Source organism: Salvelinus sp. IW2-2015, linkage group LG8, assembly GCF_002910315.2.
Source record: "Salvelinus sp. IW2-2015 linkage group LG8, ASM291031v2, whole genome shotgun sequence".
NCBI classification, from domain to species: Eukaryota; Metazoa; Chordata; class Actinopteri; order Salmoniformes; family Salmonidae; genus Salvelinus; species Salvelinus sp. IW2-2015.
In genome coordinates, this window is record NC_036848.1 from 21814579 (window position 1) to 21841601 (window position 27023).

Sequence of the window (27023 nt, forward strand, 5' to 3'; positions counted from 1 at the left end):
ACATTCTCTGTTTCACGGAAACATGGCTCTCTCGGGATATGTTGTCGGAATCGGTTCAGCCATCGGGCTTCTCCATGAATCGCGCCGACAGAGATAAACACCTCTCTGGGAAGAGGAAGGGCGGGGGTGTATGCTTTATGATTACGACTCATGGTGTAATCATAACAACATACAGGAACTCAAGTCCTTCTGCTCACCCGACCTAGAATTCCTTGCAATCAAATGCCGGCCATTTTACCTAACAAGAGAATTCTCGGCAGTTATAGTCACAGCTGTGTACATCCCTCTTCAAGCAGACACCAAGTCGGTCCTCAAGGAAGTTCACTGGACTCTATGTAAACTGGAAATCCTATATCCTGAGGCTACATTTATTGTTGCTAGGGATTTTAACAAAGCAAATTTGAGAACAAGGCTACCTAAATTCTATCAGCATATTGATTGCACTACACGCAGGGGTAATACTCTCGACCACCACTACTCTAACTTCCGCGATGCATACAAAGAACTCCCCCGCCCTCCCTTCGGCAAATCTGACCATGACGCCATCTTGCTTCTACCGTCTTGGAATATGTTCCATCGACCTAAACACTGACACGGTGAGTGAGTTCATAAAGAAGCGCATTGGAGATGTTGTACCCACTGTGACTATTAAAACCTACATTAACCAGAAACCGTGGATGGATGGAGGCATTCGTGCAAAACTGAAAGCGCGAACCACCGCATTAAACCATTGAAAGAGGTCTGGAAATATGTCTGAATATAAACAGTGTAGTTATTCTCTCCGCAAGGCAATCAAACAAGCAAAATGCCAGTACAGGGGCAAGGTGGAGTCGTAATTCAACGGCTCAGACACGAGACATATCTGGCAGGGTTTACAGGAAATCACAGACTACAAAAAGAAAACCAGCCACGTCACGCTTCCAGACTCTTTGCCCGCTTTGAGGATAATACAGTGCCACCGTCGAGGCTCGCTAACAAGGACTGCCCCCCTCTCCTTCTCAGAGGCTGACGTGAGTAAAAGATGGCCACCATTGTTCCTGTACCCAAGAGCACTCACTTCTGTCATCATAAAGTGCTTTGAGAGACTAGTCAAGGATCATATCACCTCCACCTTATCGGCCACCCTAGACCCACTTCAGTTTGCATACTGCCCCAACAGGTCCACTGATGATGCAATCGCCATCACACTGCACACTGCCCTATCCCCATCTGGACAAAAATAATACCTATGTAAGAATGCTGTTCATTGACTACAGCTCAGCATTCAACACCATAGTACCCTCCAAGCTCATCATCACAGTGAGGGTACCATCATGACACACACACACATCATCAACTCAATCATCAAGTTTGCAGACGACACAACAGTAACTTGATTACCAACAACGGCAAGACAGCCTACAGGGAGGAGGTGAGGGCACTCGAAGTGTGGTGTTAGGAAAACAACCTCTCACTCAACGTCAACAAAACAAAGGAGATGATCGTGGACTTCAGGAAACAGCAGAGGGAGCACCCCCCTTTCCACATTGAAGGGACAGCAGTGGAGAAGGTGGAAAGTTTTAAGTTCCTCGGCGTACACATCACAGATAAACTGAAATGGTCCACCCACACAGACAGTGTGGTGAAGAAGGCGCAACAAAACCCTGACAAACTTTTACAGATGGACAATCGAGAGCATCCTGTCGGGCTGCATCACAGCCTGGTATGGCAACCGCAAGGCTCTCCAGAGGGTGGTGCGGTCTGCACAACGCATCACCGGGGGCAAACTACCTGCCCTCCATGACACCTACAGCACCCGATGTCACAGGAAGGCCAAAAAGATAATCAAGGACAACAACCACCCGAGCCACTGCCTGTTCACACCGCTACCATCCAGAAGGCGAGGCCAGTGCAGGTGCATCAAAGGGGACCGAGAGATTGAAAAACAGCTTCTATCTCAAGGCCATCACACTGCTTAACAGCAATCACTAACTCAGAGAGGCTGCTGCCTACATTGAGACCCAATAATTGGCCTCTTTAATAAATTGATCACTAGTCACTTTAAACAATGCCACTTTAAATAATGCCACTTTAATAACGTTAACATATCTTACATTACTCATATCACATGTAGAGTTGAAGACGGAAGTTTACATACACTTAGGTTGGAGTCATTAAAACTCGTTTTTCAACCACTCCTTTGTGCATGACACAAGTCATTTTTCCAACAATTGTTTACAGACAGATTGTTCCAGTTCCAGTGGTTCAGAAGTTTACATACACTAAGTTGACTGTGCCTTTAAACAGCTTGGAAAATTCCAGAAAATTATGTTATGGCTTTAGAAGCTTCTGATAGGCTAATTGACATCATTTGAGTCAATTGGAGGTGTACCTGCGGATATATTTCAAGGCCTACCTTCAAAGTGCCTCTTTGCTTGACATCACGGGAAAATCAAAAGAAATCAGCCAAGACCTCAGAAAAACAATTGTAGACGTCCAAAAGTCTGGTTCATTCTTGGGAGCAATTTCCAAATGCCTGAAGGTACCACGTTCATCTGTACAAACAATAGTACGCAAGTATAAACACCATGGGACCACGCAGTCGTCATACTGCTCAGGAAGGAGACGCATCCTGTCTCCTAGAGATGAACGTACTTTGGTGCGAAAAGTGCAAATCAATCCCAGAACAACAGCGAAGGACCTTGAGAAGATGCTGGAGGAAACAGGTACAAAAGTATCTCTATCCACAGTAAAACGAGTCCTGTATCAACATAACCTGAAAGGCAGCTCAGCAAGGAAGAAGCGACTGCTCCAAAACCGCCATAAAAAAGCCAGACTACGGTTTGCAACTGCACATTGGGACAAATATCGTACTTTTTGGAGAAATGTCCTCTGGTCTGATGAAACAAAAATAGAACTGTTTGGCCATAATGACCATCGTTATGTTTGGAGGAAAAAGGGGGCGGCTTGCAAGCCGAAGAACACCATCCCAACCGTGAAGCACGGGGGTGGCAGCATGTTGTGGGGGTGCTTTGCTGCAGGAGGGACTGGTGCACTTCACAAAATAGATGGCGTCATGAGGAAGGAAAATTATGTGGATATATTGAAGCAACATCTAAAAACATCAGTCAGGAAGTTAAAGCTTGGTCGCAAATGGGTCTTCCAAATGGACAATGACCCCAAGCATACATCCAAAGTTGTGGCAATATGACTTAAGGACAACAAAGTCAAGGTATTGGAATGGCCATCACAAAGCCCTGACCTTAATCCTATAGAAAATTTGTGGGCAGAACTGAAAAAGCTTGTGCGAGCAAGGAGGCCTACAAACTTGATTCAGTTACACAAGCTCTGTCAGGAGGAATGGGCCAAAATTCACCCAACTTATTGTAGGACGGTTGTGGAAGGCTACCTGAAACGTTTGACCCAAGTTAAACAATTCCAAGGCAATGCTACCAAGTACTAAATGAGTGTATGTAAACTTCTGACCCACTGGGAGTGTGATGAAAGWAATAAAGCTTAAATAAATCATTCTCTCTACTATTATTCTAACATTTCACATTTTGTGTATTAGATAGTTGTTGGGGAATTGTTAGATTACTTGCTAGATATTACTGTACTGTCATTACAAGTATTTCGCTACACTCGCATTAAGATCTGCTAACCATGTGTATGTGACCAATAAAATTTGATTTGATTTAGAGTTCCAGACACTTGTAGAATCTATGCCAAGGTGCATTTAAGCTGTTCTGGCTCGTGTTGGCCCAAAGCCCTATTAAGACACTTTATGTTGGTGTTTCCTTTATTTTGGCAGTTACCTGTACATTTCATGTAGTTATCGACATGATTTGTGACAAAGATTTAGACTTAGTATAACATGCAGATCACACCATAAAATGTTTATGATCAATATAGTATAATCAATATATAATCAATTCGATATATCACATATCATCTCTCAGAATTCCATACATCTCACACATGCAACAATGTGTATCTTTAAATGTCTGACCTTTAACCTTTGACCTCTCTCATTTGCCTTCCAGGACGTAATGGTGGTGGGCGAGCCCACCCTGATGGGCGGGGAGTTCGGGGACGAGGACGAGCGTCTAATCACGCGTCTGGAGAACACGCAGTACGATGCCACCAACGGATTGGACGACGAGGACGACTTCAACGGCTCGCCCGCGCTCGGCAATAACAGCCCGTGGGGCAGCAAGCCGCCCAACAACCAGGACAGCAAGGCCGAGAGCACAGCGCCGCAGGCGTCACAGTAAAACGCACGGATACCAAGAGCCCCAACTCTCATATGTACAATTGGGTGACATTTAACTCCAATGGTTAAATGTCACTCTTTTGGACATATTCTAATGAGACCATGTTGTCCTCACAGTAAAACACAGAGGGACAATATCTATTTGAAAAACTGTACCTATTTGGCCCACTAGGGCAGCGCCCTCCAAAACCTCAAATCGTACTGAATTGAACCCCGTGGCAAATGTTTCCACGTCCTGGTCAACGGTGTCACTATCACTCATCATGGTCAATCATCTCCACCAAATACCAGAACAATTCTTCTCCGACTTCACTGTAACATCCTGAAGAGAGACTGAGACAGAGAACTGACTGACATTGCACAGCAATATCCATACGATAAAGACTACTTTTCCATCTAAATGCATACAGGTTGTATGCATTGCAATGATGACATAAAACAATAGTGGGTTTTCTTTTTTCAACTTTTCCTAGAATTCCTTTGTTTGGATATGGTGGGAATTCCCAGTGTTAGGGAAGTTGGGATTGCTCTGGGAATGACACAAGGCCAGTGTCTTCATTTGAATTCTCCTTCATGGACACCTTCTCAGTCCTTGAGCTTTAACTGTAGTGGGATTCTGTGGTTGTTGCCCTTTTGACCTTTGATCTGCAGGTTGCGACCCCTCTGGGACAGTTGACAGTAGAAGTCAAAACATAACATCTAAAACAAAATGTCTCTTTTAAGAGCATCAGCCTCAATGAGAACGAACCGGCAAGGTTTTACTCAGCCACCAAAACTGCATCCACCACGGCCGAGACGTCGTCGTCTTGAGCATTTTCATCTTTATTGGAAATTCATTTGGCTGTTGGTTTGTTTACGTTGTTTTTGTTTTTTACCGATTTCCAATTAAAAGGAAAGTGACTCTGTTTCACCACTATGGACAGCTTCAAGTGGGATACTCGTGTTCCAGGATTTCCTTTKCAGAATTACAGCAGTCGTCGCCGATTGTTATTTCACGCAAACCTGTTCGATCGTGTTTGTAGTCTATTGGTGTTCTTTTGCTTCTCCCCAAAATACTTTGCAATCAGATTTGTGCGTTGCCAATCAGTATGTAAACTTTGCTGACATACACCAATGCATTAATGTTTTTTTTCTTATTTTGGAATTTGTCTTTGTTCTTTCCCTTTAATGACTGACCTATTCCAAACTGATATTAAAGTTCTAATGCAGTCGTTTTCATCTCAATATCAAATCATTTCTGGGTAACAATTAAGTACCTCATTGTGATTGTTTTTAATTAAAATGTCAAAAAGAAACAAAATTAGCTTCTTAGCAAAAAGCAATTCCTCAAGCAAGACTTTTTTCTAACAGCTTTTACACAAAAAGGGAATCATCATAATATTCTCAATTTCACAGTATTATTCCAACCTCATAGTGTGGAAATATATATAAAACACAGGCACATCACATTTTTGACTGCAATGGGCCTTTAAAGCTTTTTCCTGCATGATTTAACTTTTTTTGTTTGATATATGTACTTTTTTGAGTTGGTCAGCCATTTGGGGGGGGGGGGTTCATCCATTTGGGAACACTGTTACAAGGTTTATAGCTCTGTACATAGAGGTGTGACATACAACTTTATTCATTTAAGATTAGCCACCATTTTGAAACCATTTTGTACATGGCGGCTGTTTCGCACTCTCTCTTTTTATTTGCATTAGTTTCACCTTTCTATAGGGCCTTTCGGATTCTGTTGTCTGTCCGACAGATTTTTGCAGCTATAGGAAGCTCATTGATCATTTTGACATGTTTATATCCAGTCAATGAATTAGTGCACAGATCAGATATTAAACTATAATGTTTTAGAAATGTTTCAAATTGTTAACATTTGAACATTTCCTAAATTGATTCATTGTAGAGATTAAAAAATACATTCATTATTAGACGCAAATCCAGAAAAAACAGCATACTCAAGGCCCTACAGAATTGCAGTTTGAAAACCCCTGTTTTTGTGTTACCAGTTGTTCTTTAATTGACTATTCTTCCTTGAATTCCTCTCCTCATGTTGGATTTTGTTTCAAAATGACAAGAAGACAACTGTGGATGTCTTTATTATAAGATCTTTTGTGTATTTATTTGTGCATTTGTWAGGAAGCTAACACATTTCTGAAGCTGTCTGAACCTGGTATTATTAGAACTCTGCACAATTTGTACATTATATCGCAGAGATGTTTTGTGTCATATCTGATGTCTGGTATATATGCTTTGCCATTATGTGTGCCAATAAACTGTGCTTGCAGATTGGTCCGATTGGGTTATTGCAGACATTGTGTATGGATTACTGTGCATTAACTGCCCTTGCTTGTCTTTTTCTCAATCTGTTTTCCTATACCTTTATTCTAGTCTGCCTGTCCTCTTGTCTAGCAATAGGTAGCCAATTTGAAATGCTGTTACTACAGCATAACTGTGCTGTGTGCTTATGTATTCCCAATATGACAAATTGGCTAATGTCAGCCACCACTTCTTAGTTTCTTGATCAATATGATGCGTTATTTAGGGTCAGGGGGTCAACAGGTTCATCAATAGACCAATTGCGCATTTAAGATGTATAGATCCAATTGTTTCTRTTTGAACAGGATTTTAGTCAGCAATGAATCATTCAGGCATCAGGCTACTAAACGCAGGGAAGCAGCAGCAGGATATCAAGTGTGAAATATTTGGATGGATCTTTGACATCATCTTGCGGTATTGAAAGGACATCTGAATATCCAATTAGAAGAATTACATCCAAATATTTTATGTATCATTCACATTATTATTATTCACATTGATGGGATATTGGGATGAAATTAATTGACATTTGATTGAAATTATCACCTTATTTCTTTGCAAAAGTCTATGATTATGTGATAAGTCTTTTGGCTAAGGAAAGACATTTAATTGATGTCAGATGAAATACAAATCCCATACCTTGTGTACATATCTGTGGTGGATTGTTGTGTCAACAATCGGTGTTGATAATGTTTGTTTGATCAATATTAATACACCCTTCAAATTAGTGGATTCGGCTATTTCAGCCACACCCGTTGATGACAAGTGTATAAAATCGAGCACACKGCCATGCAATCTCCATAGACAAACATTAGAATGGCCTTACTGAAGAGCTGTGACTTTCAACATGGCACCGTCATAGGATGCCACCTTTCCAAGAAGTCAAATTTCTGCCCTGCTAGACTTGCCCCGGGCAACTGTAAGTGCTGTTATTGTGAAGTGAAAATGTCTAGGAGCAACAACAGCTCAGCTGCGAAGTGGTAGGCCACACAATCTCACAGAACGGGACCAAGTGCTGAAGTGCGTAGCGCGTAAAAACCGTCTGTCCTCGTTTGCAACACTCACTACTGACTTCTGCCTCTAGAAGCAACATTCGTCCGGGGCTTCATGAAATGGGTTTTCATGGCCGAGCAATGCCAAGTGTCGGCTGGAGTGGTGTAAAGCTCGCCGCTATTGGACTCTGGAGCAGTGGAAACGTGATCTCTGGAGTGATGAATCACGCACACCATCTACCAGGAGAACGCTACCTGCCTGAATGCATAGTGCCAACTGGAAAGTTTGGTGGAGGAGGAATAATGATCTGGGGCTGTTTTTCATGGTTCCGGCTAAGCCCCTTAGTTCCGGTGAAGGGAAATCTTAACACTATAGCATACATTCCAGATGATTCTGTGCTTCAAACGTTGTGGCAACCGTTTGGGGAAGGCCCTTTCTTGTTTCAGCATGACAATGCCCCCGTGCACAAAGCGAGGTCCATAGAGAATTGGTTTGTCGAGATCGGTGTGGAAGAACTTGACTGGCCTGCACAGAGCACTTACCTTAACTCCATTGAACACCTTTGGGGTGAATTGGAACGCCGACTATGAGCCAGGCCTATTCGCCCAACATCAGTGCCCAAGCTCACTAATGCTCTTGTGGCTGAATGGAAGTCCCTGCATCAATGTTCCAACATCTAGTGGGAAGCCTTCCCAGAAGAGTGGAGGCTATTATAGCAGCAAAGGGGGACTAACTCCATATAAATTCCCATGATTTTGGAATGAGATGTTCGACGAGCAGTGTATGTATGTTTATTTTAAGTATCAACTCCTTGGCGACAATGTGATGACAGTTGTGTTTGTCCCATAGAGAATGATAGAGGCCTCTAGTGGCCAAAGGGCTATTGTTGCATTAGCAGTGCCATTGAGGGCTTCCACCATTTTAAAGTAGTCAAAGTAGTCAACTCGCCGATTTGGTGGGGATCAGTATGGGTTGTAGCCTCAATGGCGCTGCCCATGCTGTCACAAACGCTTTAAAGGCACATGTATGAAGTTGAGTCCTCTATCTATCTCTATGGTTGGGCCATGAACGTTGCTATCAACGCGGCTGCAAATTGAAGATGGCGGACTTGTTGGGGACTGTGCCGTCAGATGAAAAAGAAACCGAAAATAAGGACAAGAAGAAGGAGAAACGGCCATGGGATGATATACCAAGGTCGAGGGAAATCGGTAAAACTCCAGATCTGGCGGAAACYTTGGGCTTTTACGATATAAATGCTGTCAGACGGGAGCAACGTGAACGTGATAACTCAGGTGGGTTTCCCTGGCTCGCGCGCAGGTTTAAACGGTGTCTTTAACGATCATTTTATCTGATTAACCGACCTCTCTATATGTCTAGAAATAATGCCTTGGAAGCTGACGATTGCATGAAAATCATTGTAAAKTACATGTCATAGGGGCTCAACAATTTTTCTATTATTTAGCTATCTTTGGGCTGGCCCACAGTCATTGGGGCTGTCCCGACTGAATGCACAACCAACCAAAGCATGTCATTGGATTTTCGAGCTGTCAATTTTAACCGTGTTGTCTTGCGAGTTGTTTGTTTGTAAAAAAAATAAAAAAAATACTTCGCTTTCAGTAAGTCTTTCTCACCTTTTGTATTAGTAGCATGTGATAATATATTCTAACTAACTGATCATTACAAATATTTTAAATGTGTCTACTAATTCCTTCAACGTTTTAATTCGCGTACACGTGATGTCACGAACCGCACCTAGCCAAGGCAGGAGACGTCTAGCCTACGTGGAGGGGTTAATGCTAACGTTACCTGTCATGCCAATGTGTGTCAAAGAAGATGAAAAGTCTAGCTTGCTGCCTTCTGCTCTAGCTTATGTGCGGAGAGCGCCTAGTTTGTATGCATACAGTACTGTAACAATTACGCCGAGCTGTTACAAAAAGTAGTGAAATCAGGTCATCATCGCACTATCAGTCAAAATAGACAGTTATTTCTGTTGGAAATTGTGAYAACCTGTCAAATATTTGAGTATATCTTTTCATGTGACAACACTGAAGAAATGACACTTTGCTACAATGTAAAGTAGTGAGTGTACAGCTTGTATAACAGTGTAAATTTGCTGTCCCCTCAAAATAACTCAACACACAGCCATTAATGTCTAAACCGCTGGCAACAAAAGTGAGTACACCCCTAAGTGAAAGTGTCCAAATTGGGCCCAATTTAGCCATTGTCCCTCCCTGGTGTCATGTCACTTGTTAGTGTTACAAGGTCTCAGGTGTGAATGGGGAGCAGGTGTGTTAAATTTGGTGTCATCGCTCTCACACTCCCTCATACTGACTGGTCACTGGAAGTTCAACATGGCACCTCATGGCAAAGAACTCTGAGGATCTGAAAAAATAATTGTTGCTCTACATAAAGATGGCCTGGGCTATAAGAAGATTGCCAAGACCCTGAAACTGAGCTGCAGCACGGTGGCCAAGACCATACAGCGGTTTAACTGGAAATGTTCCACTCAGAACAGGCCTCGCCATGGTCGACCAAAGAAGTTGAGTGCACGTTCTCAGCGTCATATCCAGAGGTTGTCTTTGGGAAATAGACGTATGAGTGCTGCCAGCATTGCTGCAGAGGTTGAAGGGGTGGGGGGTCAGCCTGTCAGTGCTCAGACCATACGCCATACACTGCATCAAATTGGTCTGCATAGCTGTCGTCCCAGAAGGAAGCCTCTTCTAAAGATGATGCACAAGAAAGCCCGCAAACAGTTTGCTGAAGACAAGCAGACTAAGGACATGGATTACTGGAACCATGTCCTGTGGTCTGATGAGACCAAGATAAACTTATTTGGTTCAGATGGTGTCAAGCGTGTGTGGCGGCAACCAGGTGAGGAGTACAAAGACAAGTGTGTCTTGCCTACAGTCAAGAATGGTGGTGGGAGCGTCATGGTCTGGGGCTGCATGAGAACTGCCGGCACTGGGGAGCTACAGTTCATTGAGGGAACCATGAATGCCAACATGTCCTGTGACATACTGAAGCAGAGCATGATCCCCTCCCTTCGGAGACTGMGCCGCAGGGCAGTATTCCAACATGATAACGACCCTAAACACACCTCCAAGACGACTACTGCCTTGCTAAAGAAGCTGAGGGTAAAGGTGATGGKCTGGCCAAGCATGTCTCCAGACCTAAACCCTATTGAGCATCTGTGGGGCATCCTCAAACGGAAGGTGGAGGAGTGCAAGGTCTCTAACATCCACCAGCTCCGTGATGTCGTCATGGAGGAGTGGAAGAGGACTCCAGTGGCAACCTGTGAAGCTCTGGTGAACTCCATGCCCAAGAGGGTTGAGGCAGTGCTGGAAGATGATGGTGGCCACACAAAATATTGACACTTTGTGCCCAATTTGGACACTTTCACTTAGGGGTGTACTCACTTTTGTTGCCAGCYGTTTAGACATTAATGGCTGTGTGTTGAGTTATTTTGAGGGGACAGCAAATTTACACTGTTATACAAGCTGTACACTCACTACTTTACATTGTAGCAAAGTGTCATTTCTTCAGTGTTGTCACATGAAAAGATATACTCAAATATTTACAAAAATGTGAGGGGTGTACTCACTTTTGTGATATACTGTACATACATACATACATACATGCATACATACAGTGGGGAGAACAAGTATTTGATACAATGCCGATTTTGCAGGTTTTCCTTCTTACAAAGCATGTAGAGGTCTGTAATTTTTATCATAGGTACAGAGAGACGGAATCTAAACAAAAATCCAGAAAATCACATTGTATGATTTTTAAGTAATTAATTTGCATTTTATTGCATAACATAAGTATTATGTTCTTTAAAAGTGTTATTTAAAAGTGCAGCATACCAGTAGGCTGTGTACTTTACTTCATAACTTACTAAGTGGAATGGTAATTAATGAGACTGCCACTGTAGCTCAGTTTTCCTCATACCGAAAGCCTTAGCAAGTATGTTAGATAAGCATGAGGGATAAAGTGGCATTTTAATTCAGTTGGCTCTGTTCTTATATGAATACTTATTTGGCTACATTATGCTTATTTTTTAGGACATATTTTGTTTTCTGTGTCGAGCTTCCCACAGTTGGCACACATACAGTACTAGTCAACTTTGGACACACCAACTCATTCCAGGATTAATCTTTATTTTTACTATTTTCCGCATTGTAGAATAATAGTGAAGACATCAAAACTATGAAATAACATATGAAATCATGTAGTAAGAAAAAAAAGTGTTAAACAAATCAAAATATATTTGAGATTCTTCAAAGTAGCCACCCTTTGCCTTGATGTCAGCTTTGCACACTCTTGGCATTCTCTCAACCAGCTTCTTGAGGTAGTCACCTGGAATGCGTTTCAATAAACAGGTGTGCCTTGTTAAGTTAGTTTGTGGAATGTATTTCCTTCTTATTGCGTTTGAGCCAATCAGTTGTGTTGTGACAAGGTAGGGGTGGTATACAAAAGATAGCCCAATTTAGTAAAAGACCAAGTCCATATTATGGCAAGAACAGCTAAAATAAGCAAAGAGAAAAGACAGTCCATCATTACTTTAAGACATGAAGGTCAGTCAATCCGAACTTTGAAAGTTTATTTTAAGTGCAGTCGCAAAAACCATCAAGTGCTATGATGAAACTGGCTCTCATGAGGACTGCTACAGGAATGGAAGACCCATAGTTACCTCTGCTGCAGAGGATAAGTTCATTTGAGTTACCAGTCTCAGAAATTGCAGCCTAAATAAATGCTTCACAGAGTTCAAGTAACAGACACACCTCAACATCAACTGTTCAGAGAAGACTGCGTGAATCAAATTAACCACTACTAAAGGACACGAATAAGAAGAAGAGACTTGCATGGGCCAAGAAACACGAGCAATGGACATTAGACCGGTGGAAATCTGTCCTTTGGTCTGATGAGTCCAAATTTGAGATTTTGGGTTCCAACTTCCATGTCTTTGTCAGACACAGAGTATGTGATTGGATGATCTCCGCATGTGTGGTTCCCACCATGAAGCATGGAGGAGGAGGTGTGATAGTGTGGGGTTCTTTTCTGGTGACGCTCTGATTTATTTAGAATTCAAGGCACACTTAATCAGCATGGCTACCACAGCATTCTGCAGCGATACGCCATCCCATCTGGTTTGGGCATAGTGGGACTATCATTTGTTTTTTAACAGGACAATGACCCAAAACACACCTCCAGGCTGTGTAAGGGCTATTTGACCAAGAAGGAGAGTGATGGAGTGCTGCATCAGATGACCTGGCCACAATCACCCGACCTCAACTCAATTGAGATGGTTTGGGGTGAGTTGGACTGCAGAGTGAAGGAAAAGCAGCCAACAAGTGCTCAGCATATGTGGGAACTCCCAAGACTTTTGGAATAGCATTCCAGGTGAAGCTGGTTGAGAGAAGGCCAAGAGTGCAAAGCTGTCAAGGCAAAGGGTGGCTACTTTTGAAGAATATAAAATATATATTGGTTACTACATGATTCCATATGTGTTATTTCATAGTTTTGATGTCTTCACTATTATGCTACAATGTAGAAAATAGTAYAAAATAAAGAAAAACCCTTGAATGAGTAGGTGTGTCCAAACTTTTGACTGGTACTGTGTATTTTGGCCATTATGTTGATAACCATGCGTACACACAGCTATCTTACCAAAATACAGTAATGCAAACTGGAGCGACAATAGCCTTGTTGTAACATAGCGCTAAGTGTTGTCATCGTGTTATTCCAGATCCGTCGCTGGCTCGCTTCATGTGTGCTGAGCTGACCCGTGGCTACTTCCTGGAGCACAACGAAGCGAAATACACCGAGCGCAGAGAGCGAGTGTACACATGCATGCGCATTCCCAGAGAACTGGAAAAGGTAGGTACAGTAGAGACCCCCTTGACTTTTTTTCACACTGTTGTTTGAAGCACTGTCACCATGAATGTTTACAATTTTACTTGTCTCAGCAGCATGCATATTTGATGCGAAAGAGGGTAGAAATGACTAATTTGGTCAATATTAATTACCAAGCCAACCAGACAGAACCGGCGCCAGGATAAAGTGACTAAGGGGGCAGTTGAAATCGGTGAGGGGGAACAATTTTGGTGGGTTCTTGCATATGAATTATCTTGAATTCTGCTTATATCAATCAAATGTATTTATAAAGCCCTTCTTACATCAGCCGATGTCACAAAGTGCTGTACAGAAACCCAGCCTAAAACCCCAAACAGCAAGAAATGCAGGTGTAGAAGCACGGTGGCTACGAAAAACTCCCTAGAAAGGCCYGAACCTAGGAAGAAACCTAGAGAGGAACTAGGCTATGAGGGCTGGAGATTATAACAGATGTTCATAGATGACCAGTAGGGTCAGATAATAATCACAGTGGTTGTAGAGGGTGCAACAGGTCAGCACCTCAGGAGTAAATGTCAGTTGGCTTTTCATAGCCGATCATTCAGAGTATCTTTGCCGCACCTGCTGTCTCTAGAGAGTTGAAAACAGGAGGTCTGGGACAAGGAAGCACGTCCGGTGAACGGGTCAGGGTTCCATAGCCGCAGGCAGAACAGTTGAAACTGGAGCAGCAGTACGACCAGGTGGACAGGGAACAGCAAGGAGTCATCAGGCCAGGTAGTCCTGAGGCATGGTCCCAGGGAATCAGTTCCTGAGAGAGAGAGCGAGAGACTTCAATTCACACAGAAATACTCCAGATATAACAGACTGACCCTAGCCCCCGACACAAACTATTGCAGCATAAATACTGGAGGCTGAGACTGGAGGGGTCGGGAGACACTGTGGCCCCATCCAACGAAACCCCCCAGACAGGGCCAAACAGGCAGGGTATAACCCCACCCACTTTGCCAAAGCTAGCCCCCACACCACTAGAGATATATCTTCAACCACCAACTTATTATCCTGAGACAAGGCCGAGTACAGCCCATGAAGATCTCCCCCACGGCACGAACCCGAGGGGGGCGCCAACCCAGACAGGTTGATCACGTCAGTGACTCACGCCACTCAAGAGACGCACCCCTCCTAGGGACGGTATGGAAGAGCACCAGTTAGCCAGTGACTCAGCCCCRGTAATAGGGTTTGAGGCAGAGAATCCCAGTGGAGAGAGGAGAACCGGCCAGGCAGAGACAGCAAGGGCGGTTCGTTGCTCCATTGTCTTTCCGTTCACCTTCACACTCCTGGGGCAGACTACACTCAATAATAGGACCTACTGAAGAGGTGAGTCTTCAATAAAGATTGAATGGTCGAGACCGAGTCTGTGTCTTTCACATGGATAGGCAGAACATTCCATAAAAATGGAGCTCTATTGGAGAAAGCCCTGCCTCCAGCTGTTTGTTAAGAAATTCTAGGGACAGTAAGGAGGCCTGTGACCACTTTGACCACTTTTACTGTACGGCAGCGTCTACGCCAGGACCAAATCGGAAAGATGGGTAGGAGCAAGCCCATGTAATGCTTTGTAGGTTAGCACTAAAACCTTGAAATCAGCCCTAGCCTTAACAGGAATCCCGTGTAGAGAGGCTAGCACTGGAGTAATATGATACAAATGTTTGGTTCTAGTCAAGATTCTAGCAGCCGTGTTTAGCACTAACTGAAGTTTATTTAGTGCTTTAACCGGGTAGCCGGAAAGTAGAGCATTGCAGTAGTCTAATCTAGAAGTGACAAAAGCATGGATTCATTTTTCTGCATTTTTGGACAGAAAGTTATAGATTTTTGCAATGTTACGTAGATGTAAAAAGCTCTCCTTGAAACAGTCTTGATATGTTCGTCAAAAGAGAGATCTGGGTCCAGAGTAACGCCGAGGTCCTTCAGTTTTATTTGAGACAACTGTACAACCATCAAGAATAATTATCAGATTCAACAGAGGATCTCTTTGTTTCTTGGGACCTAGAACTAGCATCTCTGTTTTGTCCGAGTTTAAAAGTAGAACATGTGCCGCTATCCACCCCCTTTATGTCTGAAACACAGGCTTCCAGGAAGGGCAATTTTGGGGCTTCACCATGTTTCATCGAAATGTACAGCTGTGTGTCGTCCGCATAGCAGTGAAAGTTAACATATTAAGTTCCCGAATCATTTACCACCTTCACAGGTGTAGTCTCAGTACTATGATGGGGTCTGAAACTAGACTGAAGCGTTTTGTATACATTGTTTGTCTTCAGGAAGGCAGTGAGTTGCTGCGCAACAGCTTTTTCAAAATGTTTCAAGAGAGGCGTTATTACTGCCACTTTTAGTGAGTTTGGTACACATCTGGTGGACAGGGAGCCGTTTATTATGTTCAACATAGGAGGGCCAAGCACAGGAAGCAGCTCTTTCAGTAGTTTAGTTGGAATAGGGTCCAGTATGCAGCTTGAAGGTTTAGAGGCCATGACTATTTTCATCAACGTGTCAAGGTATATAGGATTAAAGAACTTGAGTGTCTCTCTTGATCCTAGGTCCTGGCAGTGTTGTGCAGACTCAGGACAACTGAACTTTATAGAAATACTCTGATTTAAAGAGGAGTCTGTAATTTTCTTTCTAATGATCATGATCTTTTCGTTCATGAATTTCATGAATTTATCACTGCTGAAGTGAAAGCCATCTTCTCTTGGGGAATGCTGCTTTTTAGTTAGCTTTGCGACAGTATCAAAAATACATTTTGGATTGTTCTTATTTTCCTCAATTAAGTTGGAAAAATAGGATGATCGAGTGGCAGTGAGGGCWCTTCGATACTGTACGGTACTGTCTTTCCAAGCTAGTCGGAAGACTTCCAGTTTCATGTAGCGCCATTTCCGTTCCAATTTTCTGGAAGCTTGCTTCAGGGCTCAGGTATTTTCTGTATACCAGGTAGCTAGTTTCTCATGACAAATATTTTTTGTGTTTAGGGGTGCCGATTTGTGTCTAGGGTATTACGCAAGGTTAAATTGAGTTCCTCAGTTAGAGTACAAAAATGAGTTAACCACCTAACATCCTTGGGTAGGTGGATGGGCATCTCGGAATCTTTGCGTTGTCRGAGAATTTATAGCATAATTTTAAAGCAGAATTTATATTTATACCTTGGGTTGGGTCTGAGCAGATTATTTGTTGCGATTGCAAATGCAATAAAATGGTGGTCCGATAGTCCAGGATTATGAGGAAAAACATTAAGAGCCACAACATTTATTCCACGGGACAAAACTAGGTCCAGAGTATGACTGTGGCAGTGAGTCCGGAGACATGTTGGAGAAAACCCACAGAGTCGATGATTGCTCCGAAAGCCTTTTGGAGTGGGTCTGTGGACTTTTCCATGTGAATATAAAAGTCACCAAAAATTAGAATGACTACAAGATCCGATAGGAATTCAGGGAACTCAGTGAGGAACGCTGTATACGGCCCAGGAGGCCTGTAAACAGTAGCTATAAAAAGTGATTGAGTAGCCTGCATAGATTTCATGACTAGAAGCTCAAAAGATGAAAACGCAAGTTGTTTTTTTTGTAGATTGAAATTTGCTATCGTAAATGTTAGCAACACCTCTGCCTTTGCGGGATGTGCGGGGATATGGTCACTAGTGTAACCAGGAGGACAGGCCTCATTTAACACAGCAAATTCATCAGGCTTAAGCCATGTTTCAGTCATGCCAATCACATCAAGATTATGATCAGTGCTTAGTTCATTGACTATAACTGCCTTGGAAGTGAGGGATCTAACATTAAGTAGCCCTATTTTGAGATGTGAGATATCACAATCTCTTTCAATAATGACAGGATTGGAGGAGGTGTTTATTTCAGTGAGATTGGTAAGGCGAACACTGCCATGTTTAGTTTTGCCCATCCTAGATTGAGGCACAGACACCGATCAATGGGGATAGCTGAGCTGACTACACTGACTGRGCTAGTGGCAGACTCCACTAAGCTGTCAGGCTGGCTATCTCATTGTGTAGCTAGGGGAGTTATATCACACTACCGCAATAAACAAAGTTAAAACGCAGAGACTCCGAGACCACTGAGTGCTTTTGAAGTGGTAGGTAAGGTGTGAAATACGGAGCCCATCTCCGCTGCACTGTATCCGCATGATGGACGGCACCCTACACACTGAAGCAAGGCCAATTTGCAATTAATATAGGCTACAAGGTACATAGGGTAATTCACTGAGATGAGATCCTCAGAGCCCTTGTGAGARCATATGCTGACACATGCACATTTGTGGCCTGCTGGAGGTCATTTTGCAGGGCTCTGGCAGTGCTCCWCCTTGCACAAAGGCGGAGGTAGCGGTCCTGCTGCTGGGTTGTTGCCCTCCTACGGCCTCCTCCACGTCTCCTGATGTACTGGCCTGTCTCCTGGTAGRGCCTCCATGCTCTGGACACTACGCTGACAGACACAGCAAACCATCTTGCCACAGCTCGCATTGATGTGCCATCCTGGATGAGCTGCACTACCTGAGCCACTTGTGTGGGTTGTAGACTCCGTCTCATGCTACCACTAGAGTGAAAGCACCGCCAGCATTCAAAAGTGACCAAAACATCAGCCAGGAAGCATAGGAACTGAGAAGTGGTCTGTGGTCACCACCTGCAGAATCACTCCTTTATTGGGGGTGTCTTGCTAATTGCCTATAATTTCCACCTTTTGTCTATACCATTTGCATAACAGCATGTGACATTTATTGTCAATCAGTGTTGTTTCCTAAGTGGACAGTTTGATTTCACAGAAGTGTGATTGACTTGGAGTTACATTGTGTTGTTTAAGTGTTCCCTTTATTTTTTTGAGCAGTGTATATAGTTATTTTCCTCATCAATCTACACACAATACCCCTTACTGATAAAGCAAAACAGGTTTTAAATGTTTTTTTGCAAATGTATACAAAATAAACTGATATCACATTTACATAAGTATTGGCAGTGTCAGATTAGCTGGTTAGAGCTTTTAAATAGGCTAATAACACGAATGCCTTTTATAGCTAGCTAAGAAGCTAACTAAACTCTGTAGTGGTGGGGCGTAAGGCAGAGTTGAGTGAAGCACCTTCAACTGTAAACTTGACCCGTCCTTTATAAATMAAATATTACAGGCGGAGGCGTATCACGTTATTCACGTACCCTTCCACGTTATTCACTTACCCTTCCACGTTATTCACGTAGCCCACCACAGATGAGCAAAGTTCTAAACAATTTTTTTTATGGAGACCCAAAGGAGTCGTACCTAACCACCCAGTGGCTTTCTATAGTCCCCCTACACACAAACTCGCACGCACTCCGTGGCGTGCTCTGTCCATGGTGRTGGTACAGCGCCGCAGAGATACCGATTTTGCGCCAACCTGTCACTCAATAATTGTAACTTTTTTTGAACAATGTGATTTTAACTTATTTAAGTTGGGGTATAGATGACAAAAATGCAGAATGGGGTTAAATTATTAGGCCTACTGATTATTTCTCACTATCTACTTGCGAGCTACTCATTAACAGCCCACGAGCTACCGGACATGCAGTTTTCTGCTAAGGTACAACCTTAGGTAGGTCAATGGAAGGTTACTCCGAGTCAGTCTGCGCTACAACAAAGCCTAATCAGACATGCATGTGCTCATAATGGTTTTAACCCAATTTGTAAGTCGCTCTGGATAAGAGCGTCTGCTAAATGACTTAAATGTAAATGTAAATGTAACAGGCAAAGTGAGATAATACAATGAATTTGCTCATGGTGCACACAGCTCAAATTATATGTGACAACACCATTGGACCAACACCTTCGGACATGAAACAACGATACAAATGTAACAGCACAACGAAATAGAAAAGCTATTTTATTTTGCAGTTGCTTTTTTTCATTTTAAACCTCAGTGGTGCAACTAGTGCTTTTTAAGTGCACTGTAAACGGTGTGCGCAGGAGCAAAACAAGGTCAAAACCATTCATCTTTTTMATATAATTATATATAATTAATTATATCATATATAAAATGGACATATCTATTTTAATACAGACCAGCTCAAAACAATATTAATCAATGAAAACGACAAATTACCRAATGGATCTTTGTAATATTCTGGTAAAAAAGTGGGTGTGCAAAAACATGTTTTCACCCCTATTTTGAAAGTGGTGATGCAGCTGCTTCTGTTTTCTCCGTTGCTCAGGCACCTATATACACACACACACTCACACACTCACACACACACACAAACAGAGACCCAGAGGTATAACCACACACAAAGGTCAGTCCAGCAGTGTTTGTTCAGCGTTGCCCTTGATAATGTCCTGGTACATCTGGTGTTTCCAAGAGCAGTGAAAGTAAGTTATTCTTATTCTATTTTTGTATTGATGTTCACATAGCGTTTATTATACAGTTGACACAAATCGGTCATTTGTATTGATCTACAAAGAATKGTGTGTAGACCTACAAAATTCAAAAACTACAAGGCTACTTGCCACGTCACTTGCATGATGTATTGCCTATTGCAACACAATGTTTTTCAGTATGCTGTCATAGCCGTAATACGGCTGATTTAGTGTCTCTATACTACCACTAGATGGTGATGTTGTAACACATTCCATTGAGAATATAAACAAACATTCCCCTAAACTCATCTGGGAGTAATAAACCTCTGCACTAGAGTCTGATCCCAGAAAGAGGCAGCCTGACTCGCCTACATCTCAGTCTCCTCAAACATTGATACCACCCTTGTATGTGCCTTGAGGTACTATTCTGGGACTACTGTTAATATGGATATCAAATGGACCTCAACCATCACATTTGCAATTTTTCATTTTCGATTTTGCCCTTGGGCAAGAGTGCTCCTACAGACATTCACATTGAGACAGTGAACGTCAGTGAAGATCAGTCGTCACCTAGCCTAATCTACGTCCCCACTCTAACCCTCATTGGTTAGCTATATCATTCCAAGTCTTTGGCAACTGAGGAATGTGTGTAAACCGAGCATTGTGACCTTCTGGCTCTAGAAGCTCTGCCTGGAGTAGCTGAAGTTCCCCCAGCAAGTGACAGGCCAATGAAAGGATGACTTGTGACTCTGTTAGCCAACCCAACTGCCACTACCTACTTCCTGGTGGGAAACAGGAAGTGTTGCAACCCCCTGACTGCTGGTGTTTGTGAGGCTAATGCAGGACACACTGGAGCTCACGCACTTCCCTCCCTCTCATCATGAGATGATATGGCATTTGCCTTTTGAGAAGGTACCGTGGGGTCTGAAATTATTGTCACCCTTGGCCTTGATAAAGATGAGCAATAATGACAGTATAAAATAAATCATTCAAATACTGAGCTACATTGTATGCAAGAAAAATTGGGAAATTATTTTATACTAATACAATTGCTCAGAGAAAGTAATACAAAACATATTGAATTCGTATAAATAAAGTAGTCAAAGGTTTAGTATTCAGTCTCATATTCCCAGCAAGCAATGACTACATCAAGCTTGTGACTCTACAAACATGTTGGATGCCTTCGCAGTTCGTTTTGGTGGGGTTTCAGATTATTTTGTTCCCAATKGAATCAAATAATGTTATTAGTCACACGCGCCGAACACAACAGTTGTAGACAGTGAAATGCGTACTTACAAACCCCTAACCAAGAATGCAGTTTAAAAAATATGAATAAGAAGTAAAAGTAACAAGTAGTTAAAGAGCAGCAGTAAAATGACAATAGAGAGGCTAGGCTATATACAGGGGGTACCAGTACAGATTCAATGTGTGGGGGCACCGGTTAGTCGAGGTAATTGAGGTAATATGTACAGTTGAAGAAGTCGGAAGTTTACTTACCCCTTAGCCAAATACATTTAAACTCAGTTTTTCACAATTCCTGACATTTAATCCTCTAATACCTTGACTTTGTTGTCCTTAAGCCATTTTGCCACAACTTTGGAAGTATGCTTGGGGTCGTTGTCCATTTGGAAGACGCATTTGCGACCAAGCTTTAACTGCCTGACGGATGTCTTGAGATGTTGCTTCAATATATCCACATAATTTTCCTTCCTCATGACGCCATCTATTTTGTGAAGTGCACCAGTCCCTCCTGCAGTAAAGCACCCCCACAACATGATGCTACCACCCCCGTGCTTCACGGTTGGGATGGTGTTCTTCGGCTTGCAAGCCTCCCCCTTTTTCCTCCAAACATGATGGTCATTATGGCCAAACAGTTCTATTTTTGTTTCATCAGACCAGAGGACATTTCTCCAAAAAGTACGATCTTTGTCCCCATGTGCAGTTGCCATAGTCTGGCTTTTCTATGGTGGTTTTAGAGCAGTGGCTTCTTCCTTGCTGAGCGGCCTTTCAGGTTATGTCGATATAGGACTCGTTTTACAGTGGATCTTGATACTTTTGTACCTGTTTCCTCCAGCATCTTCACAAGGTCCTTTGCTGTTGTTCTGGGATTGATTTGCACTTTTCGCAGCAAAGTACGTTCATGTCTAGGATACAGAACGCGTCTCCTTCCTGAGCGGTATGACGCCTGAGTGGTCCCATGGTGTTTATACTTGCATACTATTGTTTGTACAGATGAACGTGGTACCTTCAGGCGTTTGGAAATTGCTCCCAAGGATGAACCAGACAATGTTTTACTGAGGTCTTGGCTGATTTCTTTTGATTTTCCCATGATGTCAAGCAAAGAGGCACTGAGTTTGAAGGTAGGCCTTGAAATACATCCACAGGTACACCTCCAATTGACTCAAATTATGTCAATTAGCCTATCAGAAGCTTCTAAAGCCATGACATCATTTTCTGGAATTTTCCAAGCTGTTTAAAGGCACAGTCAACTTAGTGTATGTAAACTTCTGACCCACTGGAATTGTGATACAGTGAATTATAACTGAAATAATCTGTCTGTAAACAATTGTTGGAAAAATGACTTATGTCATGCACAAAGTAGATGTCCTAACCAACTTGCCCAAACTATAGTTTGTTAACAAGAAATGTGTGGAGTGGTTGAAAAACAAGTTTTAATGACTCCAACATAAGTGTATGTAAACTTCTGACTTCAACTGTACATGTAAGTAGAGTTATTAAAGTGACTATGAATAGATAATAATAGTTTTTTGGGGGATGGCGGAGCTCCCAACCTGCTCCCACTACAGCCCCGTTGATGAGAATGGGGGCGTGCTCGGTACTCCTTTTCCTGTAGTCCACAATCATCTCTTTTTTCTTGATCACGTTGTGGGAGAGGTTGTCCTGGCACCACACGGCCAGGCCTCTGACCTCCCTATAGGCTGTCTCATCGTTGTCGGTGATCAGGCCTACCACTGTTGTCATCAGCAAACTTAATTGTGGTGTTGGAGCCGTGCCTGGCTGTGCAGTCATGAGTGAACAGGGAGTACAGGAGGGGACGGAACACGCACCCCTGAGGGGCCCCTATGTTGAGGATCAGCGTGGCTGATGTGTTGTTACCTACCCACCTGGGGGGGCAGCCCGTCAAAGTCCAGGATCCAGTTGCAGAGGGAGATGTTTAGTCCCAGGGTCCTTAGCTCATTGATGAGCTTTGAGGGCACTATGGGGTTGAACGCTGAGCTGTAGTCAATGAATAGCATTCTCACATATGTGTTCCTTTTGTCCAGGTGGGAAAGGGCAGTGTGGAGTGCAATTGAGATTGCATCATCTGTGGATCTGTTAGGGTGGTATGCAAATTGGAGTGGGTCTAGGGTTTCTGGGATAATGGTGTTGATGTGACCCATGACCAGCCTTTCAAAGCACTTCATGGCTACAGATGTGAATGCTATGGGTCGGTAGTCATTTTGTCAGGTAAATAATGTATTGTGTCATTTTGGTGTAACCTTTTATTGTAAATAAGAATATTTTTTTCTAAACACTTCTACATTAATGTGGATGCTACTGTACTGTGATTACATATAATCCTGAATGAATCGTGAATAATGATGAGTGCGAAAGTAACAGAAGGTCAAAGATGATACATCTTGCCTTTGCCAAGATTATCCATCCACCTGATCATGATTAAACAACATGATCATTACACACAGGTGCACCTTGTGCTGGGGACAATATGCAGTTTTGTAACACAACACAAGGCCACAGATTCCTCAAGTTTTGAAGGAGTTTGCAATTGGAATGCTGACTGCAGAATTGTCCACCAGAGCTGTTGCCAGCAAATTGAATGTTCATTTCTCAACCATAAGTGCCTACAACATCATTTTAGAGAATTTGGCAGTTTGTCCAACCGGCCTCACAACTGCAGACCACGTGTAACAACGCCAGCCCAGGACCTCCACATCCGGCTTCTTCACCTGCGGGATTGTCACCTGGACAGCTGATGTTTGTGGGTTTGCACAACTGAAGAATTTCTGCGCGAACTGTCAGAAACCGTCTCAGAGAAGCTGACCTGCGGGCTCGTCATCCTCACCAGGGTCTTGACCTGACTGCAGTTCGGCATCGTAACTGACTTCAGTGGGCAAAATTCTCACCTTCGATGGCCACTGGCACGTTGGAGAAGTGTGCTCTTCACAGATGAATCTTGGTTTAAACTGCACTGGGCAGATGACAGACCCCGTGTATGGRGTTGTGCGGGCAAGCGTTTTGCTGTTGTCAACGCTGGGAACCGAGTGCCCCATAGTGGCGGTGGGGTTATGGTATGGGCAGGCATGAGCTACACACAACYAACACAATTGCATTTTTATCTATGTCAATTTGAATGCACAGAGATACCCTGACGAGATTCTGAAGCCCATTGTCGTGCCATTCATCCYCCACCTCATGTTTCAGCGTGATATTGCACGGCCCCATGTCGCAAGGATCTGTACACAATTCCTGGAAGCTGAAAATGTCCCAGATCTTCCATGGCCTGCATACTCACCAGACATGTCACCCATTGAGCACGTTTGGAATGCTCTGGATCGACATATGACAGTGTGTTCCAGTTCTTGCCAATATCCAGCAACTTCGCACAGCCATTGAAAAAGAATGGGACAACATTCCAAAGGCCACAATCAACAGCATGATCAACTTTATGCAAAGGAGACTTGTCGCGCTGCACGAGGTAAATGGTGGTCACACCAGATACCGACTGGTTTTCTGATCCACACCCTTACCTTTTTTTTAAGGTATCTGTGACCAACAGATGCATATATGTATTCCCAGTCATGTGAAATCCCTAGATTAGGGTCTAATTGAATTATTTAAATTGACTGATTTCCTTTTATATATGAACTGTAACTCAGTAAAATCTTTGAAATTGTTGCATGTTGCGTTTTATATTTTTGCTCTGTATATATGGCTTGCCCTGTCAACACAAAAACATGCCATTCTGTAGAGATAGAGAGACACGAACACTGACGCTCTAAACTTACACATTGCCTTCGTAGTGACACACACACACACACGCAGACACTGGCTCTATTTGTAGGTGGGATCAAGCAGCCATGTCTTACCTGTGTGTGTTGTGTTCTACCCTACAGCTGATGATCTTTGGCTTCTTCCTGTGTCTGGATGCCTTCCTCTACGTGTTCACGCTGCTTCCCCTCCGGGTGCTGCTGGCCCTGCTACACCTCCTCACCCTGCCCTGCTGCAGCCTCGGGTGAGCCCACACACACTCTGGGTCACGTTTCACTGGGTGCACCGTACTGAACGTTGCAGATAGAAATGCCGTGAATGGATCTGAAATGCGTGTCTGTTCTACCAGATGTGTTTCTATCTGAACGTTCCGCAATGTGGTGCCCTGCTGAACGCAGCTCTGGCACTGACAAAGAAACACTGCATGATTCGATTGTAAATATCTGTGTTTTGTGACCACTACCATATCTATCTATGACAGATCATTCTTTGCACTATGTTCTTGGAATTTAAGTTTACAACAGGAGTGGTAAATGGGGAAACATGTATAGGGCAATATATCACCCAGCTTTCCCAGAAAATAGACCTAGGTCCCCAAGTGAATTGCACTTGGGGCATAATCCTAACTTTGAGTGTGTCACTCAAACGTTCATGTAAATCACGCCCTGATATCAGTGAGATTTGCATGTAGTGTATCTAGTTAGAATTTGGCCCTTCAGAAGACGGATACATACGTAAGCTAGGTTTATGTATACTTTACAGTAAGTATTGTAATCACTCGGTTTGCCTGTGACTGGTCTGTACCAAGGTCACTTTCTTCCCTTGCCTTCTTTCCCTGCAGGGCAAACGTATGCCCCTACTGCAATCGGAGCAGGTACGCTAGTCTCACGTCTGCCACAGCTTTATCATTTATATGAAATAGAGTTTCTCCATCTTGTTTGTCCTGATATGCAGCTTTGTGCTGTGTTCTTCATGCTCCGTGCTAAAGCCACTGAGGCGCCATTTTGGATTAAGTAGTGTTCACAAACAGGGCTGTGCTCGCCACGGCAACACGTATACTAAACTGTACGCTTTCCCTGCAAGGGCTCATATACATAGTGGACATGGTTTCTTCAAGACTGGCCCACCAAACCGATTTCCCACGGTATATGAAAGCTCCAGTCTTGTTGAAATGCTTGACATCAAATTACAACACACCAACAATGTGCCGTTCTCCCTGCTTGCTTGAGGACTCCTGTCTGAACAATCTCTCTCCAGAGTGTGTACGGTATGCATAATGTCAGAGTATGTAGGCCTAACTGAAGGGAAAGCAGTAGCTGTTTTTATTTGTATGGAGGCCTGCAGCTTGCGAGGGCCTGTGGTAGTGGATGGGCGATAGCTGTGCGCTGCAGATGCTCAGTAAAAGGCACTGCGTCGACAGATGGCTTGAGCTCGCTACGCCTCGAGTTTCAGCACCCTCACTCTCTCAATCCCCACACGGACACAGAAGCCGTATTCAGGCACTGTGACTGACTACTAGCTTTACTGAGGTATTTTCTAGGTAAACATACCACAAAAAATGAACTGATAAGTGATGTTTGACCACACCTCAAATGGCACTCCAGAGTTCAAGATGTGCTGTTTTGAATTCCTTAGCTTGAAAACATTTTAATGTACCTTATCCACTCTCTATACAGAAAATGAGTATGAATTGCAAAGGTTATTTGCGACGTCCACTCCTATATCTTTGAGTGTCATTTTTTGGGGGTGTTTTGACCTTACCCTGTCATTTTTTTGAAGTCGTGTAAGGCCAAAGATGATGTATTGTTATTTCAATAGTTAAAACGATGTCTTAACTGACCAACAGCTGTCGGCACACTCAATCTTTCAGATCTGAGATGCCCCAAGAGAGGCTTAGCCAAAACTCCACACCTCCGCTAATAACACGTATTCCAGTACTTTGTCCTGAAAAACTGTTCCTCTCACACAGCACAGCTCAGCGCTGATGGCTGTGGCCTTTGTGAGAGCCGTTTGATGATGCAGCATGCCCTTTTGTGTCTGTCTGCATGGCAGCGAAGCATGACTGACCTTTATATACACACACACCTCTGTTGTTGGCCTGAGCTGCAGTTAGTCAGCTAGGGGGCTATCAGATTCATGGTGATGGCTGGTGCCTGTGCCAGGGGAACAGGGTTACACAGGGCCTGGCATTCACTAACATACACTGGCAGGACAGAGAGTACACTCTCTCTCATCGT

General features: G+C 43.3%; 2 protein-coding genes across 7 annotated transcripts in view; both read left to right on the forward strand.

Annotated features, from left to right (window-relative positions):
* Window positions 1–6535, forward strand: part of LOC111967590 (LIM domain-binding protein 2) — an 89220-nt gene extending 82685 nt beyond the window's left edge. For all 6 annotated transcript variants that reach the window (XM_023992727.1, XM_023992728.1, XM_070444820.1 and 3 more), the window contains one exon: window positions 4023–6535. In XM_023992727.1, coding sequence (XP_023848495.1) covers window positions 4023–4253 — 231 coding nt within the window. In that variant the 3' untranslated portion in view covers window positions 4254–6535. The remainder of the gene's footprint in view (window positions 1–4022) is intronic.
* A 2064-nt stretch (window positions 6536–8599) lies between these two features.
* LOC111967591 (transmembrane anterior posterior transformation protein 1 homolog) overlaps window positions 8600–27023 on the forward strand; it is a 34508-nt gene continuing 16084 nt past the window's right edge. The window contains exons 1-3 of the mRNA XM_023992731.3: window positions 8600–8847; window positions 13305–13435; window positions 24912–25030. Coding sequence (XP_023848499.1) covers window positions 8655–8847; window positions 13305–13435; window positions 24912–25030 — 443 coding nt within the window. The 5' untranslated portion in view covers window positions 8600–8654. The remainder of the gene's footprint in view (window positions 8848–13304; window positions 13436–24911; window positions 25031–27023) is intronic.